The 14,348-nt window shown below is 54.3% G+C and overlaps 1 protein-coding gene and 1 long non-coding RNA gene across 8 annotated transcripts in view; one reads left to right on the top strand and one right to left on the bottom strand.

Moving 5' to 3' along the window:
* The window catches only part of GTF2IRD1 (GTF2I repeat domain containing 1), a 95,415-nt gene that overhangs the window by 42,770 nt on the left and 38,297 nt on the right, over positions 1–14,348 (top strand). For all 6 annotated transcript variants that reach the window (XM_006201366.2, XM_072943091.1, XM_031687354.2 and 3 more), the window contains 6 exons: positions 1,064–1,247; positions 5,177–5,202; positions 6,152–6,260; positions 7,236–7,273; positions 7,746–7,826; positions 8,446–8,535. In XM_006201366.2, coding sequence (XP_006201428.2) covers positions 1,064–1,247; positions 5,177–5,202; positions 6,152–6,260; positions 7,236–7,273; positions 7,746–7,826; positions 8,446–8,535 — 528 coding nt within the window. The remainder of the gene's footprint in view (positions 1–1,063; positions 1,248–5,176; positions 5,203–6,151; positions 6,261–7,235; positions 7,274–7,745; positions 7,827–8,445; positions 8,536–14,348) is intronic.
* On the bottom strand, positions 9,512–13,716 carry LOC140687130 (uncharacterized). Of its 2 annotated transcripts, XR_012061255.1 has the most exons (4): positions 13,501–13,716; positions 13,223–13,393; positions 12,518–12,637; positions 9,512–10,820 (listed from the first exon to the last, which is right to left on the bottom strand). It is a non-coding gene; the product is annotated as an uncharacterized lncRNA (long non-coding RNA). The 2 variants fall into 2 exon arrangements; XR_012061254.1 differs by having other exon boundaries at positions 13,223–13,716.

Genomic DNA, 14,348 nt, shown 5'->3' with positions numbered 1-14,348 from the left:
GATGGGGAGGGGCCTGAGGAACAGCGAGGGGATGTGGATCCTGGAAGAGGTTGGAGTGATGAGGCAGCAGTGGGGTGGGCACTGACCCAGCTCACATCCCAGGCCTTGGGGAGAACAGGGACCCATGAAAGTCCCACCGAGCACATAATAGGCGCTCAAGAAGTATTTGCTGAGTGAATGAGCAAAACTGAGAGCTGGGTTCTAAGTAAATGACTGAAATGGCAAAGGACCAAACCTAATGGTCTGGAAGAAAAGAGCGAGTAACCACTTCCAGAGCCTGGATCCTGTCTACGCTGTTGTTGGTAAAGCTGTCAGCTCCCAGCAGGGTCTCAGTTATGTCTCTGATGATTGAGCGGAATGCCGGGCCCCTCCCAGAGGGATAGGGCACTCCTGTACCACTGGAGGTATCTCACCAGGAGCCCCCCTTCAGCCTGGAAGCTTCTCTCAGCTGTTCATTCACTCTCTAATATGCAGGAAGCAGCTACTCTGTGTCCCGCCCTATGTGGGTTCTAGACAGTGAACCCATGCACAGATGAATATGTTTGTAACATCAGGTCATGATAGATGGGGGATGAAGAACAAAGTAGGTGGTCTCGGGACAGATGGAGGGGGCTGTTTTAGGCAGGTGAAGTGACATTTGAGCAGACACTTGAATGGAGAGGGGAAGGGAGGGAAGGAAGTGATCTGGGAGAAGAGTGTTTGAATAGATGGAAGAGCAGGTGCAAAGGCCCTGGAGTGGCTGGGTGCCTGGCATGTTAAGGAAGCAACAAGGAGGCTCGAGATATGGGTGAGCAAGCAGAGGAGTGAAAGGAGGGAGATGAAGTCAAGGGTAACGGGGTCCTGGTCACGTAGGGCTTTGTGGGACTTTGGCCGTCTCTGAGTAAGATGGGAGCCCCATTTTTTAAGGGAGAAGTGACATATTTGGCATTGCAGAAGAATCCCTCTGGGTGCTGCGTGGCCAGAGTGGTGCCTGGGAAGCGGGAGGTGGTTGATAACCAGGCACTGGGGCCCTGCATGTCGCGCAGCCTCCATCCTGCGTTCAGCCTTGCCCTTGCCCTTCCAGCGGAAGCCCTGGGCCTGGACCACATGGTCCCCGTCCCCTACAGGAAGATCGCCTGCGACCCTGAGGCCGTGGAGATTGTGGGCATCCCAGACAAGATCCCCTTCAAGCGCCCCTGTACCTACGGGGTCCCCAAGCTGAAGCGGATCCTGGAGGAGCGGCACAGCATCCACTTTGTCATTAAGAGGTACAGGGTCGGGTATAGGGGCCTGGGCTTGGGGTACCAGGGAGTTAGGGTTGCTGAATCCCCGGCACCCAGAACAGTCCCTGGTATGTGGTAGATGCCCAGTGTGTGTCTGTGGAATGAATGGATGGATGGATGGAAGTGCTTGTCCAAATTTGGACTCATGATATCTGACGTTTTAGAGCTTAGGAAATAAACAGGGTAATGGGAGAGAAAATGGTAGGGAGAGGGGAGACTCGTTTAGAGTGGTCAGGAGGCCTGTGCAAGAAAGCCCCATTGGTTAAACTAGAGCTGAAAGGTTGAGAAAGGCGGCCAGTACTGAGATGGGCAGTGTCTGGGCAGAAGAGTTGGCCTCCATGAGCAGCCCAGACTCCCGGGGGTGCAGGAGGGTGGAGGTTGACTGAGACTGTGGGGTTGTTCTAGGGCCTTGGGAAGGACCTCTGCAGGGTTGCTGGATGCCGGGGTCTGCCAGACCCTCTGGCTGCTGGGGAAGCACGGACGCTAAGGAGCGGAAGTGGGCGACTCGTGGGGAGGCTGCTACGGCCTTGGGCCAGGCCGGCGTGGTAGGTGGAGGGAGAGACGTGGCTAGATTTGTGATAGAATCTGAGCTGTGATGGGGTTTGCTGGTGAGTGGAAGTGGGGAGGAGAGTGGGGAGGTGAGGATCACCCCCATGTTCTGAGTTTATCTCGGAGATGCCAACTAACACAGAGATGGAATTTTCAGAGCCTCAGTTGAGATGTCAGAATCTTGGGAGAGAGGTCTGGGTTAGAGAGAAAAACCTGAGAGTTGGCAGCGTGGGCCAGGAAGGGATCACAAGGCAGGAGAGAAATAGAGGTGAGAAGAGAAAAGGGTCCAGATGGACCTGGGGTCCCCGTGTGAGAGGCTGGGGTGAGGATGAAGAGGGCCGCCAGCTGAGGAGGGTGAGAGTGGCCAGGGAGGTGGGCGGGCATCTCACTGCCACCCAGGGAGTTCACTCTGAAAGTCAGCTCTGACCATGGGGGACTCCCACTCAGAACCCTTCATCACTCCCCAGCTCTCCTCTGTCTTCCTAGCTCTCACTGTGCCCTGGTGTCATGGCTCCCTGGATACCACGGCTCTGGCCTGTCTGCGGCCACTCTGCCTGTTTTCATGCCACTCTGCCTTCCCTCTTGCTTGGCTAACATCCTGCCACCTCACCTGCCTCTAAGCCTTTGCTGTGAAGCCCTTCCCTCTGCCTGGAACTGCTCCCTACCCTCCTTCCCACCTGTCTTCATCTTTCAAGGCTCACTTTTCTGTCTAGAAGCCCTCCCCTGTCCTCACTCAGGAGCTTCCCCCTCTGGTAGCAGGTGGTTTCTTCCCCTCATCGGCACCCCTCACCCACCCTTCGTCACGCTGGTCACTTGCGGCAGTGGGACCACATCTGAGCTGTGTCTTATGCCCTCACAACCCCTACTGAGGGGTCCCACTTAAAGAATCTTTCTGGAGGTGATTTGAAATCATTTGCCCTTCTGTCAGGCAGTACCTACTGTTGTCTAGCTTAAATCTCTCCTGTTGCTGCCTAAGTCCTTTTCCTTCAGTTGATTCTTGGTAGGGAGGTAGGGGGCTTGAGGAGCAGAAAACAGCAGGGGCATCCCAGTGTCCCCTTACATGCCTGACTGTGGTATTTGAGTCTTCACCTGGCTGACCTATCTCCCTCCCTCCAAACTGTAGCTCATTTAATTCTTCACCAGTATTTGCTGAGCACTTCCTGCAGTCCCAGCCCTTCACTAGGTTCTACTGAGGACTTAACAAAACAGCACAGTCCCCACCTGCCCCCAGAGGCTACTGCCAGTCATGGGGGGTGGTTACTCCTGTGATGAGTCCAGGGAGCGTCAAAACAAGTTTCCAGGTGTAGACTCAATGGCATCTGAGCAGTAAGCCTGTAGGACTTCCTGGAGGAGGAGGCTTGGCATCAGGCAGAGTGTGCTTGAAGTCACTCGCTGAATGATATAACTTTGAATAACTAGAGTTGATAACCAGAATCAGTAGCTGAAAGGGCAGAACCAGGAGGAGCACTTCTCTTCTGAGCCTCAGTTTCCTCGTTTTTAAAAATAGGGCAATGATAATTAATACCCCTCCTCAGGTTTTTCTCAGCATAAAATGTGGAGGTGGATGTAACACACCTGACATGTAGTAGATGCTCAGTAAACACGAGTCCTTTTCCTTGGCCTCCTCTCCCTCGGATGTGAAGGAGTAGTTAAGTGCTTCAGTGCTGACAGCCTGGGTTCCAGTCCTGACCCTGCCGGTTCCCAGCTGTGTGTCCTTGGGCAAGTTACATAACTGCTCTGTGCTTAACTTTCCTCATCTATAAAATGAGACTAATGATTGTCCATGCCTCACGGTGCTGATTGGAGACTAAATGGATGTCAGGAAGGTGTTAGAACAGAGGCTGCTCCGTTCTGATTCCCGGTGCATTTTCTGCTGTTCCACATCCCTGCCTCACCAGTAAGACATTTGAGATCGTCCTAGTGGAAGTGAGTCGGGAGGAAAGTGGACTTAGGAAGCAGCCAGGAGGTGGAGCTTCTGCCCCAGCCCAGGTGTCTGTGGGGTGGGGGGAGGTCAGGGTGCTTTTCTACCAAAAAGGGAAGCCCCTCCACAAGCCCATGGGTCTTGTTATTAGTGGAAGAGGGAGGGGCAGAGGAAGCCGGTTTTTCCCAGAATTACTCCCCGTGGCTGCTTCTCAGCCTTGGGGGACCCAGATAGAGCAGTAGGGGAACCGGGGCCTCTCAGAATAAAAGCAGGACATCACGCTTGGGGTCACGCCACCCCAGTGACCCACTCTCTGCCTCCTGTCGCCTCCTGTTTCCTCTGTTTGAGTTTCCTGCTCGGCCCACCTTGGGCACCGTCAGACCCCTTGTCATGAACTCAGACAAACGGACTTCATTTGTCCCTTGTTGCCTCTGCAGCCTGAATTTAGTGACTTAAGGGCTTAGTGACCTAAGCCCTGTCCCCTTGTCCAGCCGCTCCATGACACCCAGGCTCTGCTGCAGGCCCCACAGACCAGCTGCTGGGGGCCACCCTGGTGGGGGGCTGGGAGCACAGAGAGACACCAGCCCTGGAGGTAGGCGGCTGGGTGATCCCAGCCCCCTCACCAACCTTTACTCCATCCTCGTTTTCCTAGAATAAGAATTCCAGGTGTCTTATCAGGATGACTCAGGAGTCCCTGAATGGCCCCTGAGCCTCCAGCCCTCTGGCCTCCGATCCATCCTCTGTGTGCTGATGGAGCGATCTGATGGTGCCATGCCCCTCAGGGGCTCCCCATTGCCCATGGGTTAGAGACTACCTGCCTGAGCACCGCACCGAAGGCTGGTCACCTCCCACGAGACACCTCCAGCTGGCCAGGTGGAGCGCCTAGCCCTCCCCTGGGCCTTTGCCTGGAGAACCTCTCCGCTGTCCCACCTGAGCTCACCATCCCCAGACCCCTACCTGCCTGGGCCCCCTTGGCTCCTGAGACACACATGCGGGGTCCCACATACAACCTTATGTGGCTGCGATCTGGGACAAGCTTGGCTTGTGCCATCGATAGAGAAAACTTCTTGGGAACAGGGCTTGTTGCTGAGACACAGGCGGTGTTGGGTAAAAACCTACTGAACCCTGGTGGGAATGGGGTGTGTCATCCACCAGCTGTGGCCCAGGAGAGCTGAGGGCTGGAAGAGGCCCCCCAGGACATCATGATGGGTAGGTTGGACACTCCAGGACCCCCCAGGGGCTAGCCGATTCCTTCCCTGGCTGTGGAGAAATGGTTTTCGGGATCTGGCTCTTTGTGGTTATTTGGCTGCTCTGGACTGTGCCCTCTCCTGCCCCAATGTGTGGCCAGCCCGGTGCCCAGGTCTGCAGGTGGGACTCAAGTGACCGTCACTGTGGGGACTGGAGGCCAGCTCCCCTCTCACGCCTGTCTCTCCTCTCTCCCCAGGATGTTTGATGAGCGAATTTTCACAGGTATGTGAGGGTACCATGTAGTCCATTGTGAAGCTGCCAAGCTGATGTCCCCGGGAGGACACCGCACCCTAGGGTGGGGAGGGAGCCTGGGTGTGGCTTCTGCATCTCAAAGCAGACACGGGGCCTCCAGCTTCCGGCATAGACAGACTGTCAGACCATCCCCTCCAGACTTGGGGTGCCCTGAACAGGGAGTAATAAAGCTAATGTTTGCTGAATACTGATACGTGATAGGTACTCTTCTAAGCTGTTAGCATATTAATTTTAATTTAATTTAGTTCTCAACAGTCCTATAAAGTCAGTTCTGTTCTTTTCCCTGAAGTCCAGCTAGTGAGCGCTGGCGCCTGGCTGCAAAGCAAAGTAACCGTAGCGTAGGGCCGTAACCAGCAGGCAGCCCGCATCTCAGGAGGAAGAGATGGGCTCTGCCAAGTGCAGCAAAGGCAGCACAGATCTTGGAACGGGACATATGTGGGTCCCAATACCGGCCCTACCTCCCACTAGCTTTGTGAACTTGAGCAGGATCATATGCGCCTCAGTTTCCACATCTGTGAAATGGGGGTGGTAAGAGCACCGTCCTGTGGATTCCTAGGATAACTCAGTGAGAGAACAGTCCCCTGGTACAGCCTTGGGGGAGACTCGGCCCCTTTCTCAAGGGCTCTCTCATCCCCAGTAGCGTACGTGAGGTCAGGATGGTCATTTTTGGCTTCTTCCTCCTGCCCAGTCCTCTCAGGTCTCTGGCATCCTCTGGTACTGGGACCCTTATTCCTTCTCCCAGGGGAGGCATCTCTTCCTAAGACCCCCTTCCTGGCTTGGCTGAACATAGAGGCCAGACCACACCTGAGGGGTGCCCCTAGGAGCTTCCCACGGAGTCCCTTGCCAGGTGCCCGACAGAAAGAGGAGGCTGGGGAGCCTTCACCCCGACCTCCCTGTCCCTCCCCGGCTCTCCCCTCAGGGAACAAGTTTACCAAAGACCCCACGAAGCTGGAGCCAGCCAGCCCACCAGAGGACGCCTCTGCAGAGGTCTCCCGTGCTGCCGTCCTGGACTTGGCTGGGACTGCTCGGTAAGGCCACGGCCCAGCTCTACCCCAGCTCTGGGCTGAGGTGGTGTTACCTGCGGGGAGGAGCAAGGCCTAGGCTGGGCAGAGGATGCTGTGTCCTGCATCTCCCTCCACCTGGATACCCCGCACAGGCACAGGGTCATCCCGCACAGACTCCCATGTGCCTTTCCCCACTGTGGGCCAGGCAGAATCTAAAGGGACCCCGAAAGTCCCTTCGATAGCTCAGCTGGTAGAGCGGAGGACTGTAAAGGGACCCAGAAGAACAGAGACTCCGCCGATTTTTCTCCACCTGGAGGATTTGTCACCCCTGGGGATGTAGCCATGTGGCACCCAGTCTCAGAAGCCTTTCCTGGCACCCAGACTAGGTCAGGCATCTGCCCTGTGTATCCACAAGACCCTGCACTCAGCTCACAGTCTGTTCACTGTGCACTAGTGCCCCCAACCCAGGCTCTGGGCTCCTGGGGACCAGAGATGGGTCGTTTATCCTGGAATCTCCATGTCAAGCCCAGGCCTCCCCTGACAGTGTTCTGTGAATGAACTGACCCATCCATCCCAGGGTCCTGCCCAGCCCACTCCCCAGCCCCCTTCCCAGACCAGCTCACCCCCTCAAGGTTAGTGGTACCTGCAGCTCTCAATCCCCACAACAAGCACTGGTCAAACGCCTGCTGTACTAAGTCATGGAGCTCCCAGGCTGGCAAGACCCAGGCCTCAGGAGCTCCCAGCTGGTGGGCACGGCTGGTGCCTAGAAGTCCTCCCCAGGAGAGGGAGCGGGATCTTGGCTGGGGCAGTCAGGAGACTGCGGTCCTGGAAGATGCTGTACCGGGAATCTTGCTCAGGGGAGTCGTGGAGGCATCCTGGGGAGATGGGAGCAAATGTGGTTAGGGGTGTGTCTGAACTGGCAGCCACCATGGGCCTCTGACTGCCTGGAGGGGCACGGCTGGGGCTAGCGCCATGTCATTTCTTGGCTTCTTCCCACAGGTCAGATAAGAGCAGTCTCTCCGAAGACTGTGGGCCAGGTGAGGAGCGGGACCCCGCTGCCTGTGTCTGGGGCAGGAGGGCTTCCAGCAGCCCCGCCCCGCAGCCTGGGGGAGGAGGCAGGCTCGGATCATGATCTGAGCCTGGAGTACTAAGGAATTTCCTCTGCCCACCCCGTTCCCCACCCCCACCGGCCGCAGATTGTACTGGGAGGTGCAGAGCATGCTGGGAGCTCACTGGAGGCCTGGGAGGGGCAGGTGGGATGTGGGTGGCTTTATAGGGGAGTTAGGAGACCTGGATTCTGGTATCACCACTGCCTCCTCATGTGTCCTTGGCAATGTGGGCCTCAGTTGCTAGGTCTGTACATTGTATCTATGGCCCAGACACCAGGGCTGACATGACTTTTCCTGGTGCTACTGACAAGTCACAGACAGGAGAATGTTCTGGAATGACTCACTCTGCCCGGACAAGCTCACGTCCACACCTGATCAGATCCCTTGTTTCCCCTCACAGGAACCTCTGGGGAGCTGGGTGGGCTGAGGCCCATCAAAATCGAGCCAGAGGATCTGGATATCATTCAGGTCACCGTCCCAGGTAAGGGCTGCCCCCGCTGCCCCTGCCTGAACATGCAGAGATCCAGCAGCTCCCGAAGCAGGACCCCTGGGCCTGCCGCAGCCACCACGGCACCTCCCGGGCTGCCCTGGCCAGGAAGGGCTCTCCAGGCCGCTCTTTCTCTGGTCTGATCATGAAAGCAGTGAGGCCTCAAATGTGCTTTCTGCAGCCATGTCTGCCCTCTGTGCTGGGCATCAGGCCTCAGCCCCAACCCTCCCAGAGTTCCCCCTAGCCTTCACTTCTCTGGCCTGGCTTCCCTGGGATTCGGGAGGCAGAGGTGGGAGCAGGAAAGGTCATTGGAGCAAGATGCTTTGAGTTTGACTCCAGACCTGGAACCCTCTGAGCCTCAGTTTCCACCTCTGTGAAGAGGGGTGTGTGCTTGGCCTCTGGAGGCTCCATGTGGGGTAACCACACGGCTCCAGGCCCCTCCGGCCCCTACTGGCCTCTAGCAGAGCTCATCATTAAGGCTGCCTGCTGAAGTCCAAGGTGCTGCTTCCTTAAGGGTCCTGCTCCGGGGTGTGCTGGGCTGGGGGTCCCTGACACACTGTGACGGGGTGGGGTGGACAGAAGATGCTCTCCTCATTTGGAGCTTTGCCTCCAGACCCTTCCCCGACCTCCGAAGAAATGACAGACTCGATGCCCGGACATCTGCCCTCAGAAGATTCTGGTTACGGGATGGAGATGCTGACTGGTAAGAAGCGGGCAGGGGACCCACCTCCCTGGGATGTGATGGGTTAAGGGGTGGGCCTGGGAGCCCCCTGGCTTTTCTTAGTATTGACTGCCCTGCTCAGAGAAAACCCAGTGTATGCCTGACTCCCCTACTCAGATTGACTTCCTTTCTGAAAACTTGAAATAGGCTTTGAGTTCTATTCTGTATGGTTACTGTGTCTTTCCCAGGACTTGCCGTTTGGATAAATTTGTTAATTTTTTTCAGCAACTATTTATTGAGCACCTGCTGTGTACCAGGTCCCATGGAAAGTACTGGGGTCAGAGCAGTGAACCCAACAGACCAGAGTCCCTGCCCTGGTGGGCTAACATCCCAGTGCAGGGAGACAGACAGTAAGCAAATCAATAAGTAAAACAGCAAGTGAGATGGTGGTAAGTACTGTAGGAGACACCAAGCCAGGAGGGGAGGTGGCGGGCGCCGGAGGGGCCGGTTATTATAGGATTTGAGTGGTCAGAGAGGACCTCACTAAGAAAGTGACACTGGAGCAAAGAGCTGAAGGAGGTGTGGGCGGGAGCCGTGTGGATATCAGGACAGAGCTTTCCAGGCAGAGGGCACGGCATGTACAAAGGCCCTGAGGTGGGCTATGCCCAGGGTGTCCAAAACAAGGAGGAGCGGGGTGGCTGGAGCAGAGTGAAGTGGGAAAGGGAGGTGGTGGGGTGCGTTATGCAGGGTTACACACATTAAAGGAAGGATTAGGGAGTTGACTCTAAGGAGACAGGAACCAGTGGGGGCGGGGGTGGCACAAATGGGAGACATCTTAACTATATTAACTCTGACCGGAAAACAGATTGCAGAGGGCAGGGGATAAAGACAGAAACAGACTCGAGAATAATTTAGGCAAGAGGAGTGGTTAGCAGGTATATAACAGCAGGGAGGATGTGGGGTTCTATGTGTTTTGTTTTTTAAACTACATTTTGGAAATGTTTAAAACCACACCATGTCGAAAAGAATAGTTTCATGAACCTCACACGCCCAACCCAGCTCCAGGCATTATCAGCATACGTTGTTATAGATAAGAAGTAAGAATCATTATACGTAGTTAACGCTTTTTGAAAAGTGAGTCATTATAAAGATAGATTGTATGTAAATTACAATATAGAAGGTTTGTGGATATGACGGAATGATATTATTAGTACTTAAATGATTTGAGTTTGGAAAGCGCTGCAATAAGACATGCAGGGCCAGGGCAGTTTTTTTCCCTTGCGTGTGATGTCTGCTGAGGGCTTGATTGGAGGGAAGAAGGGTGGGTATTGCTTAATGATACGGTGCAAAAGCGTAGTAGGCGTTTTTAAAGACCAGTGTCAAGGGATCTCAGAATGTAATGTTCAGTGTGAAAAGCAAGTGCAGAAGGATATGGACGATATAGCATTCCTCTAAATTTGGAAACGTAAAGATAGTATGGCTAATGTTTTGTTTTTTTTTAAATCAGGTGCAAATATGGCAAAATGCTAACATATATTCCTTCCGGCTGGTGGGTCCATGAGTGTTTGTTATAATATTCTGTGTGCTTTATTGCACTTTTTATTTTTTCCCCAACCAAAAATAAGCAGATGACTGGAAAAATAAATAGGAAGGCTCTCTTCAGGCCCAGATGGGTGGTGCCATGTTCACTGCTAACAGAATAAAGGCAGAACGTCTCTGCCCCTCATCTGCTTCCGGCTTCTCTGTCAAGGAGAATGATCTGGAAACAGGAAAGAGTAAGGAGGACCTGGGAGTCCAGTTCAGTAAGGAGGGAGATAGAAAGGGTCTGTGTTGCTGCTGTGGATAAATGCGATCTACAGCTTCTGATGCGTCTAATTTCAGACAGATGACACCTAAGGTCCACCGTCCACAGGACAGAGAAGTCACAGTGGACAAAGATGAGCTGACCACGGAAAAGAGACTTGGAGATGAGGGTTTGCTCAAATTGCAAACAGGTAGACTGTGCCTTAGGCCCACGCACGGTTCTGGAACGGATTTCTGCATGGATGACTGTGAGCCGTTAGACCCCAGTGTGGGTCATCCGTAGCAGTGAGTCAGCTCGTACAACATCAAGATCTTGGGCTGACCCTGGGAGACCCCAGCCTCCACGTGGGGAAGGTTTCCTGTGTTGTCCTGGATGGCTCAGTCCTTCCTTGAATGCTTATTGATTAGTTGGATAAAGGGACCTCAGGCAACGAGATTATGCAGTTTTGCAGATCCTGGGAAAGAAATGCTCAGTCCATCCAAGAATGATGTTCTCCATGGCCTTGATGGACCGGAACACTGGGCTGAAATGCACAAGGAGAATTCACAGCCTCAGGACGTGTGTCAGGGGTTGCATTCCCTGGGGAGCAGTCTCTGAGATGGAGTTTAATGTGTGGGGTGTTTATTAAGGGCTGCCGTTGGGATCAACACCCATGTAAGGGAGGGGGAAGCACGAGGGGGAAAAGGGAGAAGTTAAACTATGATCTGGCTGCAGCAACACCCTCTGCCAACCCCATGGGAACAAGTTGGAGTTGTTCCCACTTGATATCTTGACTTTTATACCCCCTGAACTGGATATCCTGGTCTTTACACCCCCACCTCTCAATCAGTCACGAGTTGTGGCCACCCCAGGAGAGCAGTCCTCGAAGGGCAGCTGCCCCGAGCTGCCTGCTGACAACACTCCCTGCTGTTAAGGCAACAAGCTTTTCCTTGGAAGGGATCTGGGTAGTAAGTACATCCCAGTGTCTGCCACGGCACGAATGGATGATCGCACAAAACAGGAGATGGTAAACAGACACTTGCAGCCACATAGAAACGAGGGATTGAACAGTGTGAATCTCTTGCACCTTTTAATTGGAGAGAACTTTTGCTGAGCACATGGGGAAATGGGCACAGACATGGTGATGGTCAGAATGTGAATTGGCAAATTGCCTTTTAGAGAAATGGGTCAACTTAAAGAGCCAATAAAAATGAGCACCCCCAGCCCGGTACTTCCAGGAACCCAGTCCTAGGACATTGTCTGAAATGTGGACAGTGTTTTCTGCACAGAGATGTTCATGGCAATGTTAACAGTGACCATGAAAAATTGGAATGAGTGGGTCCAGCTGTCAGGGAACCATTAAGGGATCCTCCTGATGGACTATTATGCAGCCACAAAAATAGGCCAAAAGGGAGAATGTAAAAGACACAAAACTGATTGTGTTTGCAACCATGTTAAAAACATAATCACTGGTTAAGAGAAAAAAAAATATCAAAAAAGTAGCTATGTCAGGCTAAGTGAGTTATCTTTTTCATTCCCTAAATCAGTGTGATGTGCTTTTAATACCTTGATAATGAAGAAAGAATATTGTCAGGCATGGGCTGGACGTGACTGGAATTGGCAACAATGGTGGCGAGCCTACGTGGGGGGTTTAAGTGGACCAGAGGAGCAGGATGAGCTGACAGTGTGGCCTGGCTGCGAAGAGGTCCCATGTCACCTGGCTGCATTCACAGCAGTATTAAGAAGACAAAGGAGGTCCCAATCTGGAGACTGGGAGTTGAGGGGCCATGGGCGAGCATGGCACCACTTCTATTAGAAAGGCTTCTCCGCGCTGGTTTGCAAGATCAGGAAACAGACCCGGCAAGGCCAGTCCACCTTTCCAAGGTCGCCCAGCCTTGGGCTGAGACCCCGGTTTACTGATGCCCCGTCTAGGACTCTTTTCAAGGCCCCCACTCAAAACTGATGGATTATGGAAGTTCTGAAGTTTTCAGGACCACCATGGATTAGAGGGGAGAGAGTGTCCATGGATGAGCCATTTCTGATTACACATGTGCCTTGTAAAATAAATGATACAAAACTATGTATCCCATAAAGGAAGAGCTCCCAGTGCCCCCGCCTCGGGCACCTACTAGTTTAGCGTCCATACTTCCTGTGTTTTTTTTTTCACACACTTGTGTTTTTTATGAGTGCTAGCAATGTGTGTTGTTACTACTTTGCACAAATTGTCCCTCGTTTGCTCACCTGGTGCCTGGAACGTCTCCAGTCCTGTTGACTTGTCCTTGGTCATTATTTATTATGACGGTTGAGCACGGGAAAGCAGTGAGCACCTGGACAGTTTCCTTCAGGGTCCGTAGCGCATGCCTGCGGGGAGAGTCAGGCGAGCTCCCCATGCTTGGAATTTGGGCCCCCAAAGTACACAGGCCATCTGCTGCTTTTGAAAGCACCCCTATCCCGGGAGAGAACCCAGCCCTGCTTCCTTCTGTTTCGGGCTGACCCTACAAGGGTGGCAGAAGTCTCTCCTTAGTGGCTCCTACTTCGCAACACTGCAGACTTGAGTTGGTTCCCTGTGGGTGGCTGGGTCTGGTCGTCTCCGGCCTGGCTCCCTAGAGGTGTGCAGTGCCACCCCCAGCTTCCTGATTCCTTGTCACAAGCCCCTGCCCAGGGAAACCCTCCCTGGTGGCCCTGCTTGCCCAGCTCTGTCCCCACCGGACTCCTCTCCTCCTGTCCGCTCCCCTCTCTGTCTAGAAATGGCAAAAATGCACTCTGTTCATTTGGGATCCCCCGGGAGCTGCCCTGGAGACAGGAGCACTTGTTCATTTGGGAGGAGAGCCCGGGAACGGCAGTATGGGGTGAGAAGTGGGCCTGGATGAGACAGCTGTCACCAGGCCTGTCACCCCTTCAGGCAGCTGAGCTGAGGGGCCTCGGGAGCGCGTGTCAGTCACCCACCTGAGTTAACGCAGCTGAGTGAGCTGGGAGCTGGGCTGGTGATCCTCCCGATCACCCTCCACCCTGGCGGAGAGCTGTTCCCAAGGCTTTGATCTCAGCCCTCATACTTGGCCACTTCTTCTCCCACAGCCGGAATAAAGCCTCCAGGCAGAGTCAGGTGGGCGCACTTCCCTGAGGAAAGTTTAGACCAACAGCTCAGGCCTGGCCTTCCACCCTTTTAAGTCAGAGGCTGAGCATAGATGAAACCTTCCAGAACCTTCCGGCTCCTCCAGACTGACCCCCAAGGCTCAGGCTTGTCTGGTGATCCCAGATGCAGGTTCACCTTCCCTCCACCAGTGAGTGGGCCTTGACCTTTGATGACTGCCAGGATCAGCCCCTTGCCCTCCAGCCCCCGATCTGCTCTGGACCAGCACCCTGCATCCCTCATCACTGAGCATCCTCTTCACCAGCTGGCGGGGGAATAGACCTGGGCTCCACCTGCTCCAGCACTCACCAGCTCAGCTTCATGTCATGGGCTGAAAGGGGCCATTTAAGGGTTAGCCCTAAAATAAAAGGAGAAAAGAGTTAGCTCTGCATACGAAAGCACCTGGCAGTACATGGCGCCGGCAAGCTTCCTAAGGCGCAGCTCCCTTCTGGTTGTTTCAAGTGTTGAAAGTCCCTGTGCCTCCCTCCAGCGCTGCCACAAAAGAGCCACTGCAGATGGGGGCCCTGCAGCCCGCCAGTCGAGCCTGGGCCCCACCCCATTCACCCCACTGTCCGCCCTTGTATTTCATCCATTTGTGGAAACCTGTCATCCCTGAGTTTGCCGCCACCCTCCCTACATTGATTCAGCCCAGGTGTTCCCCTCCTTAGCCCCTCCAAAGGCAGTCTCACCTACCCTCGTGTAGCCTGAGCCCTCACCTGCCCTGCACTACACCGCATCTTTGCTGCCTGTTGGACGAGCATCTGGACAAGTTGGACAAAGTTGGGTCCTTTGGGCCCAGATCAGGGCCAGTGTCACCTCGTCAGAGGCCCCTGGATTCCTCCATGCCCTCCGACCTGCCATTCCCTTATCTCTTTATCCGACTCCGTTTTCCTTTGTGACATCACCGCCATCTGGCTTCATGTGTTATGTCTGACGTCACCC

The sequence above is a fragment of the Vicugna pacos genome, chromosome 18 (genome assembly GCF_048564905.1).
Source record: "Vicugna pacos chromosome 18, VicPac4, whole genome shotgun sequence".
NCBI classification, from domain to species: Eukaryota; Metazoa; Chordata; class Mammalia; order Artiodactyla; family Camelidae; genus Vicugna; species Vicugna pacos.
Note: the sequence above shows the minus strand (reverse complement) of the source record. Positions and strands in the feature narration are given on the sequence as shown.